Below are 24,605 nucleotides of genomic sequence, written 5' to 3'. Positions count from 1 at the left end.
CTTTAGGGCCCTCACATAGAAGGAGTCATATAGCAGCTGTCCCTTTGAATCTGGCTTATTTCACTCAGCATGATGTCCTCCAGGCTCATCCGTGCTGCAGCCTGCCGGCTCCTTCCTTTTCAAGGCTGACTCGTGCTCCATCGCGTGTGTACACACACTACTGTCCGGTCACCCACCAGCGCGGTCTTGGGTTGCTCGCACCTTTTGGCTGTTGTGAGTAATGTTGCTGTGAGCCTGCGGGTGAGGACATCTGTTCAAGTCCCTGCAGACAGTTCATTTGTGGACCTGGCCTTTGACTTTCTCTGAATCCGTGAAGACTGCACCTTGGGCCTGGAATTGTAGGCCAGTCTATGGGATGGGGGGAGAAGAGGGGGGAGGGCGGGGAGAGCCCCTGGATGGACTCTCAGGTGGTGCATGAGAAATGCCCTGGGGTGGAGGGAGCAGAGCTAAGCCACCTGGGAGCTCCGGAGAGATCCTGGCCGCCCTGGTGCAGGCGAATCAAGGACAATGTGGCAAGAAGCAGAGCAGAGTGGGCCGGCCTCGCCCCCTCTCTGAGAGGAGACACAGCACTGCCTGGAGGAGAGCAGGACAAGGGAGGCCTCTGTTCCCCAAAGGGCAGGCATGCCGCAGAGGTGCCCAGAGGCTCCAGAAAGGGCAGCGGGCGCAGGGGCAGAGGTTATGAAAAGGGAGAGGATGCTGAGACTGGGGCTATTCAGAAATCCTCAGAGGGGCCCTAGGCGGGGGCAGGGGTCTGGATGCTCTAATTTGACAGCTGGCCCCCAGCTCAGCCAACTCCTGAAACAAGGAGGCACAAAAGCAGAAGGTCAAAGTGCTGGTGGGGTGTCAATGGTGCATCATAGGTCTCCGACCTTGGCCTTCTGAGCTATGCCATCAGTGTCTGAGAGAGAGGGTGGGCAGACTTCCGCTAGTGAGCGAAGGCGGGTCTGGACACCTGTCTGTCCCTCTCATTGTCTGCCTGCTGCAAGCAACTTGCAACTGGGTGCATGATACTGTTTTTGGTGCCAAAGTGTCTGGGTTCAGGAATGAAATGGTGACAGCCTGGGAAGTGTGCAGCCACTGGAGGGAAAAGCAATTGCTTCTGTGAACTCAGAACTTCTGGAAGTGTAAGGGTGGCTTCTGTGCACCTTCGCTGTCAGGGCCAAGACAGAGATGTGAGGCTCTCTCTCCAGACCAAACTCGGGCCTCACTGCTGGTGGGCATGGCTCCAGCCCCTGGTTAATCCAACCCCAGGAGCTTCCCTGACCTGATGTACAAGTTCAGAAAGAACTGTCCCCTTAAATCCAGGGAACTGCCTTCTAGACCGTTCTGGGATCCCGAGTCTGTGAGGCCAGCCTGGGCTTGGCCACAGTGCTATTCCCCTGAGGCCAGATCCAGGTGCCACGGAGCCTGTCGGCTCAGCTTTCTACTAATGCCGACGCCAGAGCCAACGATGGCCCCATGTCTCCACAGCCTGGTGACACTGCGCCCCCAGCGCCCACAGCACCTCCCCCGCAGGCCGGCGCAGGAGACTGGGAGCTGTGAATGGTGACCCCACCCCCGGTACTGACCGGACGGACGAAAGAGACCATCCACGCTGAGATCCCACAGGAGACCAAAGGCGCCGGAGGAAACTTCTGGAGGCCATGTCAGCAGCTGGGAGGAGAAATAACAGGAGGCCGGTCACTCCCCTGCGTACAGCACACACCGTTACTGCTCCGTCCTCACGCCGTGCGGGACACGGACACTGTCATCACTGCCATCGTAGAGGAGGAACCCCGCTCATACGGGCAAGCAGCTTCCCCGGTCACCCTGCTCGTACGGGCAAAGCCAGGGTGCAGCCGGTCTGTGTGACTTGAACCCTCCTACTCCGTCCACCTCCCTGTGCGGAGTCTTGTCCTGCCCCTCACTCCCTGTCACGGCTGGGCCCCTCCAGGCTGGGCCAGTGCAGGAAAGAGAAAGAGCTTGAAAGTCAGCTGGACAATGACAGGCCGGACCCCTTTGTGGTCCCCATCACGCCCAGATCGGTGCCTCAGCTTCCGCCGTCTGAGACGGCCATCATCTGAGATGAGACGACGGCTGCACTCAGCGCAGGGCCTCCAGCAGCCCGGGCGGGGTGCGGGCAGCAGGTCACCCACTGACTCAAATGTCCTGGAATCCTTGCTTAAAGGCTCCTTGACTCTGAGGGTTGAAGGGACCAAAATTCTGCTTCCCTGAAGCTGCCCTTTCTGGCATATTGATTTTATTTATTTATATTTTAAAATATATTTTATTGATTTTTTTTTTTCTTTACAGAGAGGAAGGGAGAGGGATAGAGAGCCAGAAACATTGATGAGAGAGAAACATTGACCAGCTGCCTCCTGCACACCCCCTACTGGGGATGTGCCGCAACCAGTGTACATGCCCTTGACCGGAATTGAACCTGGGACCTTTCAGTTTTCAGGCCGACGCTTTATCCACTGAGCCAAACAGGTTTCGGCTGGCATATTGATTTTAAGCTGTTTGTTAAAAAACTCAGAAAGAAGCTCTGACCCTCCTCCCTGTCCTGCCCAAGAGATTCAGACAGACAAGCTGCTCCAGGAAGGAGACCTTAGGTCACCTGAGCCACGTGGGAATGACGGTGGAGCCGCAGGCCTGGGAGCTGCACATGAAGCACGCCCTCTGGGTTGTCTAGCAAAAGGTTTCCTGCCAGGGGCCTCTTGCTCTTCCTCGACTGCCTGTGAGTCAGCCATTCTCACTTCTGGAATCTAATCCCCCATTCCCTCTTGTCTCTTTTGCCCAAAAATGTCTTATCTACCTGATGCTGCCTCACTGTCTTCGGAATTCCATGCCCATGTGAGTTTCCTAGGCACATGCATTAAGCTTTGTTTTTCTCTGATAACCTGTTCGCTTGATTATTAGCCCAGCCAGAAGAACTTGGAAAGTGGGAGGAAAAGCATTAATATTTTTTAGCCCCGCAGGCTCACAAGCTGGGCATCTGGGGTGAGTGGCATGGACAGCTCCCTCCCCGGCAGTGCCATCTGGCCTGGGGACACAGATCCGGCCATGCTGCCCACGAACCACCCTCCTGAGCGCTGAGAAAGAACTCAGAGGTGGATGCCCTGGGCACCGCCCCTTCCAGGACAGGGCCCCACCCAGGGCTCAGTGCGGTGGCTGCCTGAGGCCCTGAGCCAGTCCCTCTGGCCACTAACTTGGATGAAGGGAATGCCTCACCCAAGGTCTCACACCCCTCCAAGCACAGCTTTTGTCCGAGAACTGACCTAGGCTGGGGTGCAAAGGCCTGCACCCCTTGCCTCCATTGGGACAACTCTAGAGGTCCCTCCAGTTCCAGAAGACCCCACTGTGACCTCTCTTGCATTTGCTTTGACTCCGCCCAGGCCTTCCTCTCTCCCTCCCAGGGTAGCTGCTGAGGGTGTCGCACACCCCACCCTCTTCCCAGAAATCTGCTGGGAAATCACGTCTCAGAGTCAGCTTCCCGGGATCTGACCTAAGACACCAGAACTCTGCCGCCGCCGCCTCCTCCTCCTCCTCCTCCTCTCCTCCTCCTCCTCCTCCCCTCATAACTTCTCATAATTTCTTTATCCATAGCTGGACATCTGATTGTTTCCCAACAAGAATATAAATTCAGAGCATATGATACCTGCTTTTGTCCACGACCCCAGCAAGGCTCACTTGGCAGGCATACACTAGCGCTCTAGTAACAAGTTCATGTGATTCATGAGCACCGAGGCCAAAGTCTATTCACCCGGTGCCCACTGTATACCCAACGGAAGCCCCTGGGAGGAGCCCGGAGGGTGGCAGGACCCTGTCCCAGGGCCCTGAGGATATTCTTTCCAAAGAAACAGCCGATGAGCCGATGGGAGGTCTGCTCTGCTCCCCGATTCTGAGTCAGCTCCAGGTGTGCCGGGAGCCTTGGGCAGCCCAGGGACACTGCTCCCCCAGGCGCCTTTGGTTGGATGGAGTGGGGTTGGGGGCGTCATTAACCCCTTAGTCCAATCAGACTCTCCTTCCTGAGAATTTACTGGGCCATGGAGTCTGCAGAGTAAAGCCGAGATCTTTCCTAGGATCCAATCCTTCTCCATCCTCGTTCCTGCTCCTCCCGAGGACCCACAAACGACCCCTGCACCTTCCTAAGAGTCTCCTCAGCAGCTTCAGGGAGCCCCATGGACTGCTGTCTCTTGCCGCCAGAGTCCCTGTAATAGCGAGGCTCAGAAGTCTGCTGAGCACAGGGCCACGTTCTGGGCAGGCACCCGGGACGCCAGCCCCCAAGCCCTTCCACCCCTAGAGCTCAGTACAGCAGCAGGACCTTAGCCGATGTCTACGGATGAATGGATGGTGCTGCTCCATGAGGAAGTGTTCCAAGTACAAGGACGCCCAAACCTCAGAGGTGAAATGGCAGAGTCCGGTGAAGGCCTGCAGTGACACATGGCAGCCACATGGCCACTTGGCTCCTTCCTGAAGATGGAGAGCTGGAGCCTCTCCCTAACTCTCCTTCACAAGGTGCCAGGCCCGGCAGCGCCATGGGGACCTCCAAACACGGCAGGTCACAGGACTTCACTCACCTCCTCATGGGACTCTCAGCCCCAGGCCACAGAACACAAAACCAAGGTCACACGGCAGGAAGTGGCGGGGAGGAATGGTCTGCCTCAGGCTGGTGCCTCCGGGCTACGATCCCCCCCCCCCTCCCGTGACAGAGGTGGGAGAGGAGACTGCAGGGACAGCTCGCTCCCCCCAGGACTCACGGACAGGGAGGCCGTCCACACCGTGCCAGGGTCACACAAGGACCCTCTGTGGGCGATGTCTCAGACGAGCCCTTTGTGCCTCCCAATGCCCGATTGTGTTTTGTCATATACTGTGCGTGGAGCACAGACTGGGAGCAGAGAAGAATGGCCACACTGTTCCCTGCCACTGGGCCACCATTCCCACTGGGCCCGGGGGAGGGACAAGGGCAACAGCCACACTCAATAGCCCCAGGCACCAAGGGTGCCTCTTCCCTCCGGGGCAGGGAGGGGCAGGGGAGGAGAGAGCTGGAGGGCTCCTCCTGGAAGGCAGCCAGGCAGCAAGGCGACTTCCTTGTCCAATTGCCCTGCAAGCTGCTTTCCTGTACAGCTGGGATCCAGGCTCCAACATGCCAGGATGAGACCAGGCGGAACTTCTGACCTGCCTCCGGGACAGGGACGGTCTGGTCTGGGCAGGTGCCAAGGCTGGCAGCGTTCAGACCTCAGCAGCTGTGCCTGGGCTGTCCCTGCTGGCTCTCACCCTCTCTCTCAGGCCCAGGGGAACCAGCGGGGCAGAAAGGGGCCAGCGCAGCTGCTCTGGGCTTCCCCAGCTGACTACACCCACAGAAGAGGCAGACGCTCAACACCTGAGCAACCCCAGCTGGAAGTTCATGAGGCCCCCCACCTACAGGGTCTCCAGGCCTTGGTGGCCCTGAGCCGGGCCCTGAGCCAGGCCCTGAGACCTGGAGTAGAGATGAGCCAGGACCAGGAGGCGCCTGTGGAGCAGCAGGGAAAGAATCACAGAGGACTTCGGGGCACAGGCAGCACCCTGCGAGGCACATGCTCTGGGTGACAGACCACATGCCATCACAGGCCTTCCTCCTCTTGCCTCAGGGAAACAAATCCAGAAGCAGCCCAGACCTGAGGAGGAAGAGGCAGGCCCCCGCCCCTCCCCACTCCTCTGCCCTTCCCTCCCCTCCCCGCGCCTGCCCGGCTGTGGGCCGGAACGCTCCCGCCACCTGGTGGCAGGCCTGGTCCTCACCTGGAACAGCCACCGGAGCAGGGGCACAGGGCAGCCAGGCCGGTGCAGGTAGAGGTTGCTCAGGAGGCCACTGCGCAGGAAGGAGAGTTGCTGGGCCCGCGGGGAGCTGCGGGGCGGAAGAGCCAGGTTAGGGGGCTCCAGCCCAGCTTTCCTTAACACCCGTCTCAGTAAAACGGGGTGGGGGTTCCCGCGTTTCGGCCTCACAGGGGTGCTAGGATCATGTCAGTGATCGCTATGGACAGTTTGTAGAGCCCTGGATGCAGGCAGCTGCGAGGGCGAAACCGCTCTCACCAGAATGGCTTGCTCCCGCAGCACCTCTCTCAGAGGTTAAACACACTGTCCTTCCCGGGACAGAGGGGACCGAGTGTCCCCAGGCTGGCTGGGGGAGAGTGGCCGGGCACAGCCTCGGCCCAGGGCCCCACCGTCGGGCAGAGTTACCACCGGGCCCACGTGGGCCAGCATCCGGACTCCGGTTACACGGGGCTTCGGCCTGGGCTGTTTTTCCGAAACAAAGGGAACACCTGAGAAGATGGGGAATAATGGAAATTCTGGGAAGCGAATCACAAACAAGGGTGCCGCCGGGGACTCCAGAAATCGTCCAGGGACTGGCACCAGTCACCACCTGCCTGTGCCCGAACCCAAGCCCCACTCGGACAGCGTCCTAACGGGAGCCTCCAAACCCCGCCGCGGAGCCCCGCCTGCTGGCCACCCCGAGGCCAGGAGCCGAATCGCGCCAGGTGGCCAGGGCCTCGGGGAAGGAGCTTGGGAGCCACTTCGGAGGGTCGCAGGCTTCCTCCGTGGGAGGCTGGGCAGGGGCCCTCCTGCTGCCTCTGCGAGCACCCTTTGCTCTCGGGAGAGGGCTGTAACTTCCCGTTCTTGCTTTGATGGCCAGGCCCATGCAGGGATTTTGGACAGCGTTTAAAATCATGACTCCAGATAGAAAGTCCTCGGTCAGCCCACCCTTCTCCCTTTACAAAGGACATGCTTTAATCTGTGAGGCACGGAATGCTCCAGAACAAAGCTTCTGCTCCAAGCCAAGATGCTGTCTCCTTGAGTATGTCCAGGCAATTTACAGATTGTTTATATTTTCCAAGTCGTTTAAGTTCAGAGGAGAAAGCAGCTTTCCCCCTGTTTGTGAAGTTGGCGGCTCTAAACAGACGGTTATTTGTTCATGAGACATGTGTGTGCCCCGGGGCCGCGGCACCGCTCGGCTCCATGCGCTTGGGCACACGGACACTGTCATGGACTGACCCCGTGATGCCCGCGCGGCTCACGCACAGAACCCCGGTGCCGGCAACACCCAGGCAAACCGTGTCTGGAGGGCCTCACAGACCAGCGGGGCCTGGCCCGGGGCCACGTGGCAAGGAGGCTGGTGCTCCGGGGACTCTCAGGAGACTGTGGCCTTCTGTTGGGGGCATCCTGCCCATTTCTCAATGGGGGGCTGACCGTACAAGCCCCTCTTGTCAATCAATGCATTTCCAACCGCTGCTCCAGGGGAGCGACACCCCCGTGGCAACGTCTCCCTTCGGCCTCGCCCACCCTGCAGCGCAGTTGCTGCCACAGGAGTGACCAGGCTGCCTCTGGGCTCACGGCTGCCGAGGCAGGTTGGTCTGTAAGACCAGCAGCAGGAGATGGCAGGGAGGGTGGCCCGGGGCGCCCGGAGCGAGTGGCTTCAGGAACTCTGCCCAGGGCTGGCCCACAAGTGCCGCTGCCCCTGCGGTTCACAGGCTGCCCCCGCGCGGAAGGGCGGTGAGGCAGGAGTGACCTCCAGCTCGGGGGGAGCCGATGGGAGGGAGGGAGAGCTGCAGCCTTACCTGGAGGCAAGGGGAGGGGCAGGAGGTGTGTGCTGAACACTCAAACATGTGGGTCACAGAACCCGTGTGGTTTGCCACGTCTACAAATCGAGAACCTGGACGCGGGGCGGCTAAGCCACGGCTCCGGCCAGCGGTTTGCAGACAGTGAGCGGGGCGGAGGGAGCCTCGCGGCCGGGCTGCACACAAAGCCACACTGCCCACCCCGGGTCCCAGGAGGGAGCTCTCGCCAGGACACGGAGCAGCCAGTCAGGAAACTGCTGGTCCCCAGCCCAGTGGCGGGGACGGAGGGCCTGGAGCTGCGGGAAGGAAGGGGAGTCGGCCCCAAACGGGACGGCACCAAAGGGCCGTGTGGACCCACACGTGGGCGCTGGCGGAGCCCCGGCCTGCGTGGACGTCCCTGCCGGAGAGGCCGGCCAACGGTCCTCCAGCCTCCCTCCTCCCCCGCCCGCGGCCGTCCCAGAGGGCAGCTCTCCTGCCTGGGGATCCCACGCTGGCGGAGGCATAAACACAGGCAGCTATTTATACAGGATCAGGTTCTGCGCCCGTGCCAAGCCACTCAAATGGACGTTAACGGCCTCCTCGGAGAACAGAAAGCAGTGCTCAGAGCCTCATCCCTGCTCTTCTCTTTCCTGCTGTCCTTTGTCCAAGTTCAGCAGCATCACCAGTCAGAGCAGGGACCCCGGCGACCGCCCTGCCTGGGGGCTCTGTGTTTTCAGAGACAGTTGCAGCCAGCGGGCTCAGTCCTGCCCACTAACTACTGGATTTATTTCACAGGCTCCCCCCAGCATGCCAGGAAGAGGAGGTCCTGGCAAAGCGAGGGCTGGGCCTCGGAGGTCCGGTGCCCACGCCGCAAGGCCCTCCAGCTCGGACCCGCCCACGGCCTCCTGTTAAAGCATTCACAGCGAGGCCCTGGCCTGCGCACCAGGCGCCCCACCCGCAGGACACCCCCCCTCCCCCCGCACACTGCGGGGCCAGGGAGCACCCTGCATAACCCAGCGGGCAGCCCCCACCTTCCCTGGAGCTGCCTCCTGGCCGGGAGTGGGCACGTCCCAAAGTTCCACTCCGGGCATCGGATTTCCTGTCGAACTGCTGTCCAGGGAGGAGGAAAAAGCTCAGCCTGGCACCAGCCCTGGCAGGAAGGCATGTGCCTTTGGTCCCAGGGAACCGCGCGGAGGCCACACGTCCAGCTGGTGATGGGCCAGGGGGCGGCCGGGCCACCTCCGGTGCCACAGCTGCGGCTCAGACCCTGAGCAGCCCGGGCCCGGGCCCCGCTCGCTCTGCCGCCTGAGACAAACAGCTTGCTCCCTCAGTGCCAAGGCTTCCCCCGGTGAACAGTGGGGAGGCAGATAATGCTCCTCACAGCAGGGAGAAGCCACTCTGTTTCCGGACGTGATTTTTAGGGAGGCATTCACTTTTTCTCCCCTCACATGTAAGAATGCTCAGAAAGTCTGGGAAACACAGGAGTATGAGGAGGACAGTTACAATGACCTGTAATCACAGTGTTAGCTGTCTGTACGGCAGGAAATGGAAAAACTGCTTTTTTGAGATCAAGTGATCTTTTATTCTTCCTCCATTTCCGTGTTTCCGGCTGAACACAACGGGATAATTATTAAAGAACCAGTATTCTCCACTCTTGTGTCTAAACTTGATGGTCCTTGGCCAAAACAGGAACTAAAAGATGGCCCCGAGGCTAATGGGTGACCTTCCGGAAGCAGCCCTTACCCAGGCGGAGCAGGGGCCCGGACCAGAACGCCCTGGCTTAGGATCTGCCGGCTGGCGAGGCTGCACTGTGCACTGCGGTCAGCAGGCCCCAGGCAGGCGGGCCTGCATTCCTCCTGCCCAGGGAGCCGGCCAGCCACCTGGCCCCGTTTGGCAGAGCCACTCAGATCCAGGTCACCGCTCCGCGGGCCAGCTCCTCTGTCCAGCACTTCCTGCGGGCCGTCTAGCCCGGGGCAGGCGGCCTGCTGCTGGCACAAACCGTGAGGCTGCTCAGGAAGCCGCCTTCCTCTCCTGTCCTCCCCGCCCCACTCCTGCCCGGCCTGGTCGCTATCCCCTCCTTTCTCCAGCTCCACTATCTTTCCTCCCTCCCTTCATCCCTTTCCCCTTTTCATCCTCTCTTTATTAGATACATTTCAATTTGGTAAAGTGAACCTTCATCATTATTCTTACGCTCAGGCCAAACCACCTCACATCACACCCACGGAATATTCCAGACCTCCAGACAGACACGTGTAAGAACGCGTTGTAGCAGGGGAAGGAGGGACAGCCTGCCCGCCACGCAACGAGGACGCCCGGGCAGGGCAGCAGCATCCCTGAGCAGCGTGCTGGGCGCAACGTCTGCGTCTGATGCGAACAACGTGTGGAAAACTCCTATGTGACAATCGAGGGAAACTCAACATTGACTGATAAGAAGCTACTATGTTTTTTAGGTGCAATAATGGCATTGATGTAACATCTAACGATAGAATCCTGCTTTTAGAGACACAAATTGAAGTATAACACGTACGGATTAAATTATGTGTGTCTGGGATTTGCCTAAAGACTACCCGAGGGGACAATGCTAGTTAGCCGGCAGGGGTAGAGACAGAACCAGAAGAGCTTTGAGTAGATAACATGAGGCCACATTGTACTGCTCCCTCTATTGTTATGTATGTTTGAAACTTTCTATGAATCTCAGTTTTAAAGGAAACACATCAAAATGTTATCTATTGCTGAGACCGGTTTGGCTCAAAGGATAGAGCGTCGGCTTGGGGACTGAAGGGTCCCGGGTTCAATTCTGGTCAAGGGCATGTACCTTGGTTTCAGGCACATCCCCAGTAGGGGGTGTGCGAGAGGCAGCTGATCGATGACTCTCTCTCATTGATGTTTCTAACTCTCTAACTCTCTCCCTTCCTCTCTGTACAAAATCAATAAACTATATATTTTTTAAAATGTTATCTATTATTTTAAAAGTAGACTTAGAATTAATGAAACAGACACAAGGAAGCCCCAAACAGCTGGAAAAGAGAACAAGATCCCTGGGTTCGAGTCCTAAGGTGGCCGGAGGGGCCACAGGGGCAGCCTGACTTGTGAGCGGTGGGCCAGCGGCCTCCACTCCAGCCCCTGGGCCGCACCGCACCCAGGACGGCTGCGCCCTGCGTCCTCGGCTCTCTCTCCTTCCCTGTGTGAACTCACAATTGCAAGTATTGCATGTTACTGTCATGAGGTTTTTTAAGCCTTAGAAAACAACATAGTCAGAGCTTATGTGATAACAATCGTGAACTTCCTTCCCAGGGAAGAGGAACAAGCTGTCCTGACACTGCACACAGAGCCTCCTCCCGGACACACTCCCGGTTCGCGCACAGGCTGACGCAGGGCCTCCGGAGTGGCTGGCAGCGACGCGCATGCTCTGCAAACTGCTAGCTGGCCCAGAAGTGGCTCCAGTGCTGGTGGAGACGTAACTCCGAAGGCAGGTAGGATGACTGTGATTAAGGTTGTTTGATGAAGCTCAGGTGTGAGGGGGAAAGGCAATATGAGTACATGAATACACAGGCTAATATTTACTGAAATGTAAGATTTAAAAATTAAATATTGTTAGACACGGTGGCTCTTTCATCGACATCTCGAAAAGTCGACACTTCCAAACGGGCCAAAACACGGCTTTGGGTTGCCTCCTTTGGGCTGGTCCTAACAGGGGCTCCATGGGGAGGGCCAGGTCATGCAGCACAGACACTTACCTGAGGAACTGCCTTTCCAGGTGGTTGCGGGGCTCCAGCTGCGAACAGTCCAGGTCGCAAGGCAGGGGGCGATGCCTGGGTAGAAACACGGCCTCTCCTGGATGGACTGAGGGGATGACCTCTAGGGACATGGAGTACCTCTCCAACAGCGTCCTGCCAAGCAAGGATGGAGAGCCGGTCAGCAGGCACACCTGGTCTGCAGCTGGGGCCTGGGAGCTGAGCGGAGGGGAGGGTGGAACTGAACCAGGACAGCGCCACCTGCTGACGGAGAAAAACCCTGCGATGTAGACGAAGGCAGCGGTCGCCAACCTTTAGGACCTCACAGACAACCAGCGGTCTGGGAACCAGGAGCCCCCCCTTTCGCTGTGTCGTACACCTGATCCCTCCCTGAGCCTCAGTCCACGGGCTAGAGGCTCTGGTGACACCCCAGCCCCACCCGTCGGCTCTTTTCAGCTCCAATGTTCACCGGGTGCCCACCATGTGCAGTGCCAGGTGCTGGAGGATCCATCAGTGCCCTTGCATTTCCCAGTGCCCTACAGCAGGTGGACAGCCAGAGCCCAGACCTGGGTCAGCCAGGGTCAGGGAGGGCATCCTCACCATGAAGGAGCCCAGGCTCTTCCTCCGGGCAGTGGTCCTAAGCTGTGTGATCAGGAGGACTCCCTGGGAAGCCTCCAAAATGCAGATGCCCAGGCCCCACCTTTCCTGTGAGTCTGACTGAGCAGATCAGAGAGCAGGGAGAAGAAGAGGGATACCATCCAACTATGTCGGGAGGGTGTGCCCGTCAGTCCCGTCACTGCATGAGGAGGGAATGGGGAAAGGGAGGCAGTGGGATGGTTCCTGGGAGTGAGGTGGCTGCACCACAATGCGGTGGAAGAGCAAGCTGCAGAACAGAAAGTGTGCGTGCACGTGTGTGTGTGTGTGTGTGTGTGTGTGTGTGTGTAGGTATACACACACTCATGAATGCATGCAGTATCCCACCCCCCACCCCCAATATCTGGTACATGCAACTATGACCTGGGGTCAGTCCTGGGCTGCAGGATTTGGAAAAAAGGAGGCATTTCCTCTTTATTTTATACAACAGTAACAGCAACAAAGTAAAGCAGCTACGGTACTGCATGCCCTCTCTCGCAGAGGACTGCTCCCCGGCCACACTCAGCCGGGCTGAGCCTGTGAACTCGGAGTGGGTAGCACTTGGGGCTCCCGTTAGGATCTGGGACACAGCAGCTGGCACCGGAGGCGGAGCGCGAGGTGGCTGCCCGCTGCTGGCCAGGTGAGCTCTCTGGCAGTGCCAGGCGGGCCACGGTCAGGCTGACCAGACTGCAGGCTGCCCTGAGGGTGGAACAGCACAAAGGGGTGCATCACGCTGGGAGAGTGACCCTGGGCCTCTGGGGCAGCCTGGGAAAGCCGCCAGAGGGTGAAACCATTTTCTGTTTTACTCGTTTCTTTGCCATTTGAGATTAATTTCTTCACTGTTTGAATACTCTAAGTTGTTTTTGTAATTAAAAAATGTTCAAATGATTAAAAGTCTGGAAGAAGTAGGCTTACCTACAAAAAGGTCTTAACCTTGTCCCCAAACCACTGTTCAAAGGGACTTTTGTGATATTAACTGTAAGGTCTGTCTGTCTGTCATTCAGAGTTCCGGGATGACCCTCACACATCTAATCCAGGGCTTCCTGTGCAGCCCAAACTGAGGATAAAGGATGCTGTTGTGGTTTAAATGTCCTCCCTCCCCCACCCAGCACACACACAAGGTCTTTCAACTTGAAGAAATAGGAATGTAAGACGTTGTCCATTCAAATACTAGCCAGTCAGTCCTTCGCGTGCGAGCAGATGATCGGCTCAGGATGCTCAGGGTCCCCTTCTGAGGGCAGCTGTGGTTCTATGAGTCACAGGCGACTTGTCTGCCAGACGAGACCGGGCCCCTCAGCTCCCCCCTCCGGACCTACGCTCCTCCATGCGCCACACCCGACTCAGGGGGGAAGACGCTGCTGGCTTTGTGTCTCAGGAAGTCCTTTTCTTTGAAGCAGACAGTTGAACTGTCCCATCAAAATGACCCCACATCAAAACCACCACCTCAAAATGGCTGCTATCAAAGGCTTTCTCAAAGTCCAGCTTGAAAATGTCACGTGCCCAGAAAAGTGTCAGTGATTTCCAAGCCTGAAACCCCTTCTGTCTTAAACCGGTTGGCCAGATAACTCCTTTCCTGCTAGGACTTAAACATATCCGAGCGTGGCTTCCGAGTCCTGAGTGCCCGCAGCAGGAAGGCAGAGCTACAGTAATGATTCTTGCTGCAGGGATTTCTAAAAGGTTCAATTGCAAGGCTATCTGTCCAGCGAGCGGGAACCTGGAAACCAAATCCAGAGGCCCCAACACAGAGAGAGCAGTGCTCCCATCACCTGTGCTGCCACCGAGGCCTCCACCCCGAGGTCCCACCGTTTCCACGCTCAGCACACAGCCCTCCCCTCAGCCCATCCGGCCACTGGGCTCTGCACAGTGAGGACTGGCACCGGCAGGGGGCAGGGACCCCGAACCTAGACCGGGTCTGAGTGCCGCCTGCCAGTTCTGATCGAGGCTTCAGGGCAGCGCAGCCACTCCCATGTCTGCGGGCGTTCCGCACAGCAGAGCCTGGTCTTAGACAGGCTGCATGGCCCACAGCCTGAACATTTACCGGCTACAAATCTCCCAGGAAGTGTGCTGGGCCCTGATCTAGTCCTGAGGTGACTGGTTACCGAGAAAATTGCAGGAAAAAGCAAACAGCCCACCACAGTGTCGCACTTAATCATCTCTGGCCAACAACCAGAAAGTGAGGCCCCGAGGAGGCCGTGTGCTTTCACTCAACATCCTCAGGAAGAGGGTGCCGAATGCACACTCCGCCTGTCACGCAAACCAGCGGGATAACGGCACTCAGACTCAGGCAAAGGCAGAGCCGGCCCTGGCCGCTGTGGCTCCGTGGTTAGAGCGTCGGCCTGTGCACCAGTCAGGAACACGTACCTGGGTTGCAGGTTCGATTCCTAGCCCCGGTTGGAGTGCATGTGGGAGGCCACCAATCAATGTGTCTTTCTTTCCCCCACCTTCCCCTCTCTCTTAGAATCAGTGGGTAAATATCCTCAGGTGAGGACTGAGAAAAAAGAGAGGCACGGCCGGGACAGCCACAGTCGGGCGTGTTGAGCATCACATGGCTGAGGTGGCAGCCGGAGGGAGGGAGGGAGGGAGGGAGGGAAAAGACAGAGAGATCTGTCCTGACTCCGCCCCCCTCCAACTACGGCCCAGTTTGCTCTTTGTTCTGCTCTGTTCTCCTAGGAACCTGTGCCATCAGATCTGCCCAAAGCCACGCCAGAGTCGCTCCTGTCAAGGTCAGCGTGGCCTCTGTGTTGGCCTTGGGCCCCTGTGTCTTCTCTCTATAAATGGCTCCCAGGTCATCCCACCCAGTTTTGTGGCTTTAAATGCCATTTGTATATAGAAACTCCCAAGTCTGCCTTTCCAGACAAGGCATCCTAGCCGCCTCCTTGATTCTGCCTCTGGATCCCCCAAAAGAACTCTCAATCCCACCTCACCCCACCCCATAACCCTTAGTTTTACCCCACACAACTCCCTTCTGCTTGCTCAGGCCAAACCCTTCTGGCCCCTTTGATTAATACCTCCCCCCTCCCTCTCCGCCAGTCTCTCCTTGACACCACTCGCCTCTTCCAGGGCTCTGCATAAAAGTCACCTGGTGCAGGGGTGGGGGGTGGTGTGGTTCCCCAACCCCTCATCCCAAACCTCCCAGCCCCCCAACAGTCCCAAAGCCCCTCCCCAGCTTATCCTTTCTCATGAGCGCCTGTCACATGGCTTCTCCCGGCCGGCTCACTGTTTGTCTCCTGCCCTAAAGGCAATGATCTGAGGGCAGAGATGTCCGCGGGCTTTGTTCCCGCTGCGTCCCGAGTCTGTTACAGAGCCTGGCTCCAGTCAGGCGCGGTGGACGTTTGTTGGATGGGTGACTGGATGGAAGGATGGACAGACACATGGAGGAACACATAACGGATTCCCTGAGGCGGACTCAGCTGTGGTCCTTGGGCATCTCTGAGGCTGGCACAGATGAGACCCTGCACGGCAGCACCGAGAGAAGCCGCCTTCTCTTCCCAGCGGGGACGGGACGTGCCAGGTGGCTGCGCGCCCCTTCAAAGGCAGTCTCCATTGAGGCTGCAGTTTTGTGTAGTCACTGTCCCAAGAGTAGGTTCCGTGGATGTGGGCAGACAAGTGGGGCCGAGCAGGCCATGCTTTGGATCTGTGTCCTCAAAGGCCCACACTAGACCTGGCACACAGCTAGGAATAAGTATTTCCCAGTAAATGTGGGTTTAAGGGAAGGAGGCGACCAGAGAACTCATAAAGGACACAAATCTCTGGCTGAAATTGTTCAAAACCCAGAGTGTGGTGGGCTAAATTGTTTGCATGAAGAGGTGGGTAAAGGGGTGCTTCCCCCATAACCTCCCCACCTCTGCCTGCCCCTCATACCCTCCCCAGTGCCCACCTGAGCCCCTCATAGCCCCCTCTTCCCACGTGTGCCCCGCCACCTGTGCTCGGGCGTGAGGGGCCCGGCCTCCTCGTGGGCATCCAAGGAGCCATGGTCAGCAGGGTCTTGCAGAAGCAGCTGCCCCGGCTCCGGCTCCAGGGCCTGTTCCCTGCAGGGAGATGAGAGCCAGAGGTCAGTGCTGTCCTGAGGGTCATCCAGCGGCACTGGCTGCAGGGACCCCCGGAAGGAGGGGCCGGCAGCCGAAATGCCCGCCTCAAACACTTCCATCTTGGCTCTCCCTGCAGGAGCACGCTGTGCTCTCCCTTTCCCCTCTCCTTCCCCACATGCATGTGTCCCTAACCTCTAGGGGACCTCATGAGCCTTGCAACCAGGGGAGCAGCGGGCAGCTCTTCCTGGGCTAACCCCCTGGCCCTGCTCCCAGGCCCCTTTTCTCTGCCTTCCCAGGGAGCCTGGGCAGCCCAGCCTGGGCTCCCCTGTGGCTTCTTCTAAGCCCGTCCTTGTTTCACTCTCCTAAGTATATTTTTGCTGCAGCCAATGAATTCTTCCTTGCTTTTCTGCAAAACAAAAAAACAAAAAACCCCACACAAAACAATAACAACAAAAACACACAACAAAACCCCCACAACTTCTACCTTCACGGGGGCAGAACTGCACTGCATTGACCGAATCATTTCTGAGTGTGCAGAGGAGCACAGGCCTGAGAGGACATGGTTTCTGCCTGGCCAGTGTGGCTTGGTTAGTTGGAGCGCTGTCCCTTAGACCCAAATGTCACAGGTTTGATTCTGGGCACAGACTCTAGCTGTGGGTTCAATCCCCAGCAAAGTGGATGCAGGAAACAGTCGGGCAACCTTCCTCTCTCTCTAAAATCAATAAAAGCATGTCCGCCAGTGAGGGCTAAAAGAAATTACTAAGGAAGACTTGTTGCACTACACACTTAAAAGTGTGCTTTTATTTATTTTCCATTTTTAATTAATTAATTTATTTTTAATATATTTTTATTAAGTTATTATTTTGGTACATATACCAATTCCATTTTTAATTTAAATATATTTTTATTGATTTCAGAGAGGAAGGAGGAGGGAGAGAGAACCATTGATGGGCTGCCTCCTGCAGGCCCCCCTGGGATCGAGCCCACCGCCAGGCCTGGCCCTGACCAGGAGTGGAACCTCGACCTCCTGGCGCCTAGGCTGGTGCTCGCCACGGAGCCCGCCGGCGGGGCGAACGTGTGCTTTCATCACGGACCTCACTGTGGCACCTGCTCACTGTTGGCACATCACGCTGCGCCAGCCCCTTGGAGCAGCCCACGCCCACGGCGGCCGCTCACCACCCTCCGCCTCCAAGGGCAGCTCCAGACCTTCCCCCCACCCTGGGCCCCAGTCAGAGGCCTGAGGCCCTGAGCACGTTACAGTCAAACCTCAACTCTCCAACGTTCCCAACCAAGTTGCTCACAGAAAAACAAAATGCCTTGATTGTCGACCCAAACTTCAGTTTTCGACCTAACAACCCTTTCCAGCTGACACCTCGGCCGGACAAAAAGCATCTCTCAGGCCACAGACAAAGGAGAGAATGCTCTGGTTGCTGGCAAATGGAGATTAGCACAGTTTTAAAACACAGAGGCCACCAAGAGTGCTAAAACTGTTAAGGGTGTAAAAGGCAATTGAAAAGGTGGACAAACTCGTTGATTTAGATTAGGGGTGTCGAACTCAATCAGAGAAGGGGCCAAAATCTAAAATCCAGCCTAAATCGCGGGCCGAATGGTTTACTGAACAGTCATAAACTGTCATTGTGATGGAAACGCATCAGAGTGCAGTGATGACAGCGCGGTGCTGGCCACATTGCAAGGCCTGGCAGGACGGATTTGGCCCGCGGGCCTTGTGTTTGACACATGTGATTTAGATAAACAAAAAGCAGTGAGCTGGTGATAGCTTTTCTGAAGCAATGATATATGAAAAATTCACTTAAGGCTAGTAGAGGGTTGTTCAATAAATTTAAGAAAAGAAGTGTTGATTTGTAGATTAAACAGTATTTGGATGTGCACTGTATATAAGAAAGGTTAAAACAGGAAATCATTTGAGGTCTGGAATGGATTAATTCAATTTACAGTACTTTTTGTCTTGCTACTCCTCATTCTAAAGATATTTTTCCATTCTTGTTTTTTGGTTTTTTTGGTTTGTGTTTTTTGGTGTGTTTTTTTAAGAGATAATGGAAGAGAGGGAGGGACGGAGGGAGGGCAAAGGGGGAGAGAGAGAGCGAGGAAGAGAGAGAGCGCAAGTGAATGAGAGAAACATCAATGTGAGAAAGAACATCAGTTTCTTGTCTCCCACATGAGCCTTGACGAGGGCCAGGGATTGAACCTACTTCCCAAGTATGTGTCCTTGATCAGAAATCAAACCCAAGACTTTTAGGTATTTGGGCCAATGTTCTAACCACCAAGCAACACTGGCCAAGGCTCAATTTACCTATTCCTAATGGGGAAAATGATTCGTTTTTTGAACAAATCACTTCTCAAACAGCCTTCCAGAACAAATTAAGTTAGAGAACTGAGGTTCCCCTGTACTTCCCTTTTCAACCGGCCCCCATCACAGGCCCTGCTGCCAACCATCACCTTCCCTCACTGGCTCCAGCCTTCTCTGTCCTCGGCTGTCCTTGACTGTGGGCTGCGGAGGGAGTCATGACTCCCAGCCCTTGGCCTGCCCCTCCCAGGGCTTACCCTGGCTCTGCCCATAGGTTCTAGCTCTTAGATTGGTACCTGCAGCCTGGGCCTCTGTCTTGAGTGCAGGTCCCCCTAGCTAGTCACTCACTGGATGACGTCTGGCTCAATGTACTCAGGCCCGCTGGGCACCACAGGTCCAGGTCTTTCCCACAAAGACATCCCTTCTCATCACCAGTTGCCCTACTTCCTCTCCTCCTTCCCACCATCTTCCATGATGCACCCGGAGCTCTTTCCCAGACACGTGGGCAATCGCATCACTGCCTGCCTAGACCTCCCCGGTGCCCATCTGGCATTCCCGAGGCCCCTCAGGACCCAGCTGCCGTTCACGGCGCGGCTGCAGCTCCACTCTGGCCACCTGTATGTGTGGTCCCCTCCGCTGCCCTCCCCGACTCTAACCCTTTGAGGTTCAAGGGCAAGGACCCCTATGGGGAGCCATTCCTGATCTCCAGGTGCCACTCTTCCAGCCCCCTCCACAGCAGCCTGATGCAGGGGCTGCATGGCCTCTGTACACCCGGCGCCCGGTCAGGGCCCAGTGCAGAACGAGGACCGCCCAGTGCAAAAGTCAGTGTCTCCAACACCGCCCCCGCCTCCCTAAGGGACATCACTTTGGCCTTTGGAAGGGCTTCTTCGTGAGATAAGGCTCACTGTGACCCAGGGAGCCGGCACACGTGAACTAGATGGCGTGCATGGGAAATGAGCAAAGCGTGCGCCAGTCAGGGTTGGCACAGAGCAGGCAGTGGGAAGTGACCCTCTCTGGGCGGCAGGAGGCGGGCGCACACGCCTCCTCTGCCTCTAACACAGGAAAGGGAACCGAGACCAGCTCCCCGCTTCTCCAAACTGGCAGGAACTGGGCAGAAGAGTCAGGATGGGAAGAGGAGCGGGGACGCGGGCTCTGTGATGGGCAGGGGGTGGGGCGTTCTGGGCTCTCTGCTTGGCCATGCCCTCCTCTACCTGGCTGCCGCTCTGTTCGTTATTAGGTCGGCACCCAGGGCGCTGGGCGGGGGCGGGCGGGGCTCACTGTGGGGGAGGTGGGTGGCTGCAGCCTAGGAGGCATTGATCTGAGCCAGAGGATGAGCCCTGTGAAGGCACTGCCAAGCCCACAGACATGAACAGCCCATGACGGACCTTTCCCTGCACTCACCTCTTTTCCTGCAGCAAGGAATCTAAGCTGTTGACATAGCTTTCCGAGCCCTCAGCGGTGAGCTAGACAGGGAATGGGGAAGAGAGAGAAAAACAAAGTAGAGGGAAACACAAAGAATTTTAATCTAAAGTACCCTCTTTATCTTGTTTACTTTTCTGAGCAGGCAACCCATTCACCTGACTAAAAAATAAGCCAACATGAGATGAGTGCGTACAGTAAAATGCCCTCCCCGCAGGCCAGGCGTGCTATCAGAGCGATTCTGTGCGCAGGCGAGCAGACAGGCCTGCCAGAGCCCTCTCAGCACGGAGGGGAGCACCCCCAGCCCCCGCACGCACCGGGCGCACTAACAGGGTCATTCCATGTCAGTACTACAGGGGTAACTTCAGAAACACTCTCAGGGCGCCCCGATTGTGGCCGGAACTAACTCCCCAGCTCCCCCAGTGGTGGGCATTTCAGTGACTGGCCGTCTTGGACTGTCACAGACACCGTTACGTGTCCCCACAGTCTACCTGGCAGGGGGTTTGCTCCGTGGGAAGTTCACCGCAGAAGAGTCCATTCAGGACTCCAGGTCCACGGACCACAGCCAGCCCGGCCTCTGCGCCTGACTAGTCCTGCCCCGGCCCCAAGGCCCTTCTCTGCGGCCACATCCCAACCACACCCCCAAAGGCCCCACTGCCACGCCACCGCCGGCCAGAGCGAGGAGTGGAATAAAGGGAGGCCACCCCGGGCTTTGGAGCCGAGGGTTAGAGGGATGAGGATGAGGAGGGATGGTGAGAGGCCAGCTGGGGTATAGCCAAGGAGTGGCCAAAAGAAGTAGCCTGGGGGTGACAGAGGCAGGGGACCAGAGAAGGGCAGTGAGGAGAGGAGGCCTCTGCTTACCCCAGTGCTGGTCCCTGCTGCAGCCTGCTGGCTGGCACCTGCCGGGCTGCAGAGCTGTTCCTCCCGTGAGGCCAGGTCCTCCATGGGGTCCGAGTCATGGGGCTCTTGCTTTAGCTCCATGGGCACAGAGCAGGCCAGTCTCCTGAGGCCCTCAGGCCCCACTGTGCCCACCCACTTGTGGGCTAGGGGCCCCCTGCCGGCTTTCGGTGGCCAGGGAGTCAGAAATGTGACATGCGGGGAGCTCCAGTGGGTGGGGACCATGTCCCCCGTTGCCCTCGGGGTCAGAAACGTGACATGTGGAGGGCTCCAGTCCGTGGGGGCCACGTCCCCTATAGCTCTCGGGGTCCGAAACGTGACATGTGGAGGGTTCCAGTGGGTGGGAACCACATCCCCCGTGGCCCTCGAGGTCAGACATGTGACATGCGGGGGGCTCCAGTCCGTGGGGGCCACATCCCCTTTGGCCCTCGGGGTCAGGAGCGGGACACGCAGGGGGCTCCAGTCGGCGGGGAGCGTGTCTCCTGTGGCCTGCATCTTGGGCTTCTTCGACATCTTGGAGCCGGAGCCGAGCTGGGGCTGCAGAGGCGCTGGGTGGGCCGGCAGATCCCCTGGCGTAGGGGGTGAGCGAAGCTACTGTGGTTCAGGTTGGGCAGAAGAACCGGGACTGCGGCGGCTGCCTGGACGGACCCCTGTGGACAGGATGAGTACTACAGTATCCCACCTGACTGCCACCATCCCGCCATGCTGGGTGAGGAGACGGGCAACCCTGTATTGCAAGATGCAAGGGGGGCCGTGGCCGGTGTGGCTCAGTTGGTTGAGCATTACCCTATGCACCAGGTCGCCAATTCAATTCCCATTGGGCACATGCCAGGGTTGTGGGCTCAATCTGGTGTGCAAGAGGCAGCCTATATAGACGTTTGTGTCTGTCTGTCTCTCTGTCTCTCTCTCTGTCTCTCTCTCTGTCTCTCTCTCTCTCTCTCCCCCTCCCTCCCTCCTCTTACTCTAAAATCAGTAATAACATATCTTTTAAAATGATGTAAGGAAAACCAGCCATGGGTTTTCCACTCCCTTGTGGCCCCAAGCCTCAGGAGAGCTCCACCTCTGAAGTGAGGGACACCTACCTTCAGGCTGAGGAAGGGCAAGCACCGCCTTCTGGGACCTGGCCTCCCGACAGCTTCTGGGAGCTCTGTCCTGGAAGGAACCGCTGGTCAGGGGAGGGGAGGGGCCCCCAGAAGAAAGCTCATGTCCTGGGGCCCTAGGTTCCCAGAAAGGAGGGCCTGGCCTATTGGTACCCAGGAGGACACCCCTTCCAGCTCACCCAGGGACTGAGCACATGCACCACAAAGATCAAGTTGCTGAGTTGGTGGGGGCTCAATCTGGCCTCTCTTTTCAAGGATGTGATGGGCAAGTGTAAGGACATCACCTGCACAGAATGGAAACTAGCATGGCTCAGCAGGAAAACCGTGTTCTGAGATGACATCTTGAGCACCTTGCTGTATGTCACCCCGGTCCAGCTCTTTGCCACAAGGGGTGGGGCATGGCTGCCCCAGCACCGTCACAGGCCTAGTACTCGGCAGGGCTCGGTACATGAATGATTTAATGAACGAATGATTTAAACAGACCCGGAATCTGGTCCAACAAGCCTCCCCAGCATTAGGGGCTGTCTGTCCCCAGCTAGGATGGACCAGGCCATTTACACAGATGTCTCTCGTACATCAAGCCCAGGCGCAGGTAAATGAAAATGCAGGTGAAAGGCTAATACCTGAACAAGCTTAAGAGTCTAATGATCAAAAAAATCAACAGTTTACAGAAAAACAAACACTAAATCAATAAGTGTTCAAACTCAACAATAATGCAATAAATTGAAATCAGTATGACTGTGAAGTATTATTCAATAATAATCAGAAAATTAAAAAATTATAAAAAATTTTATAAAAAATTTATAACAAAATCAAATAATTTATAACAAATTTATAACAAATTTTATAAAAATTTATAACAAAATTAAAAATTTATAACAAAAATTTATTTAAAAATTTATAACTAATTGAATGCATGGCTGTTAGTTAGCACTATAAAATGAATTATTCTTTTTAGAGAGCAATCGTCAATATAAAAATAACTGTAAAAATGTCCATATCTGAGATCAGGGAACCCCCAAATCTGTCCCTTCACAAAAGCTACAAGGAAAGCTGGCAATAACTATCAGAACCAACACGTACACAACTTCGGTATCTAATAAAACTGACTGCAACCAGGGGGATGCTTCATGAAAAAAGGAGCTGCTAAACTTCAGAAAGATTACAACCTGGCTTTTGAAGGTACCTGCCTATCATCCCACCTCAGAGGCAGACCTGGGACTGTGTTCCTGGAATGGTTTTCTGGTGCTGGGGAAGAGAGAGGGGTACAAACATTCTTACAGAATTGTGGGGGTGTGTTTTGACCTATCTAGTGGCTCCCTGATGGATGTTTATGGCCTTGACTTTTTTTTAACTCCCTTCAGAACTTTCTCTGGGCTGAAGTGGCCTCCTGGCGAGCATTTGTCAAAAGTGTTTAAAGACAGCCGAAACCGGTTTGGCTCAATGGATAGAACGTCGGCTTGGGAACTAAAAGGTCCCGGGTTCGATTCTGGTCAAGGGCATGTACCTTGGTTGCGGGCATATCCCCAGTAGGGGGTGTGCAAGAGGCAGCTGATCGATGACTCTTTTTCATCGATGTTTCTAACTATCTCTCTCCCTTCCTCTCTGTACAAAATCAATAAAATATATTTTTTTAAAAAAAGTGTTTAAAGACAGATCTACTAACTACAGCCAGCTTGGGCAAGAGATAATAGATGGGGCAAGCATCAGAGAGACTGAACAGCCTGAAAAGAAGAGGCTGAGAGGAAGGAGGAATAAAGAATTTGTAAGGCTCCCACTTAAGCCAGAGACTAGAAGGCCGCATGTGAGCCCAGGGCTGACACATGCTCAAGAAAGACCGCCAGCTTTCACCTCTGGCTGATGGTCAGGCTCCACATAATCAAGAAGTGAAGGCTAGGGAGAACCAAGATGGGGCACAGGTAAACACCTGTACGTGCTGCCTCTCACAACCACATCAAAACGATAATTAAAAGACAAAACAACTCTCATCCAGAACCACAGGAAAGCTGACTGATTAGAAGTCCTATAACTAGAAGGAAAGAAAAAGGTGCGTTATGACTGGTAGGGGGTGTGGAGGCGCGCATGGAGGCTGGCAACCGGGGGGCACTATTGTTGTTGTTTTAAGTTCGTGATTGCTCTGAACTCCAGTTCTGGGTGAGACTCCGGGGATCCAGACTCATATGGGGAGAAACTGGACTGCCTGGCATCAGGCCAGAACGCGAGAGTGGCTTTCTCTCAGAGGTGCTCACAGCGATCATTGTTCCTGCGTAGGGGCACAGGACAGGGAGACACAGGGACCTCTCCGGTGCAGGGCTTACTGGCAGCCATTGCTGTTTGCTTTGCCCTGGTGATTCCCTGAGACACCAACCCACCCAATTTACAACCCCACCCAAGCTGTGAGCAGTGGCTTTTGCATACTCAGGAATCTTTTAGAGCTGAAACCGGTTTGGCTCAGTGGATAGAGCATCGGCCTGCGGACTGGAAGGTCCTGAGTTTAATTCCGGTCGAGGGCATGTACCTTGGTTTCCAGCACATCCCCAGTAGGGGGTGTGCAGGAGGCAGCTGATTCGTGATTTTCTCTCATCAATGTTTCTAACTCTCTATCCCTCTCTCTTCCTCTCTGTGAAAAATCAATAAAATATATATATTTTTTTAAAAGAATCTTCTAGAAACATCTGAGGAACTTAACAAGACCTTCAAAGATCTTAATGAGAATGCAGAAAAAGAAAAGGAAAGGAAAGGAAAAGGACCAGTCAGAAATTAAACATATACTGACTGAAATAAATAATAATATACAGAGGTTCAATAATAGATTAGAGGATCCCAAGAATCAAATCAAAGATTTGAAATGTGAGGAAGCAAAAAACACCCAACCAGAAGAACAAAAAGAAAAAATAATCCAAAAATATGAAGATAGTGTAAGGAGCCTCTGGGACAAC

At 56.0% G+C, this 24,605-nt stretch overlaps 1 protein-coding gene across 1 annotated transcript in view; it reads right to left on the bottom strand.

Annotated features, from left to right (window-relative positions):
- Nucleotides 1-21,204, bottom strand: part of LOC118727998 (protein FAM178B) — a 50,741-nt gene extending 29,537 nt beyond the window's left edge. The window contains exons 1-8 of the mRNA XM_045587235.1: nt 20,531-21,204; nt 19,652-19,713; nt 15,838-15,945; nt 12,440-12,616; nt 11,288-11,440; nt 5,962-6,024; nt 5,758-5,863; nt 1,569-1,653 (exon numbers count right to left, since the gene is read on the bottom strand). Of these exons, the coding sequence (XP_045443191.1) occupies nt 1,569-1,653; nt 5,758-5,863; nt 5,962-6,024; nt 11,288-11,440; nt 12,440-12,616; nt 15,838-15,945; nt 19,652-19,713; nt 20,531-21,079 (1,303 nt within the window). The 5' untranslated portion in view covers nt 21,080-21,204. The remainder of the gene's footprint in view (nt 1-1,568; nt 1,654-5,757; nt 5,864-5,961; nt 6,025-11,287; nt 11,441-12,439; nt 12,617-15,837; nt 15,946-19,651; nt 19,714-20,530) is intronic.
- Between the last annotated feature and the right edge of the window lie 3,401 nt (nt 21,205-24,605).

This window comes from Pipistrellus kuhlii, unplaced genomic scaffold, assembly GCF_014108245.1.
Source record: "Pipistrellus kuhlii isolate mPipKuh1 unplaced genomic scaffold, mPipKuh1.p scaffold_m20_p_27, whole genome shotgun sequence".
NCBI lineage: Eukaryota > Metazoa > Chordata > Mammalia > Chiroptera > Vespertilionidae > Pipistrellus > Pipistrellus kuhlii.
This window is presented reverse-complemented; position numbering and strand designations above follow the sequence as displayed.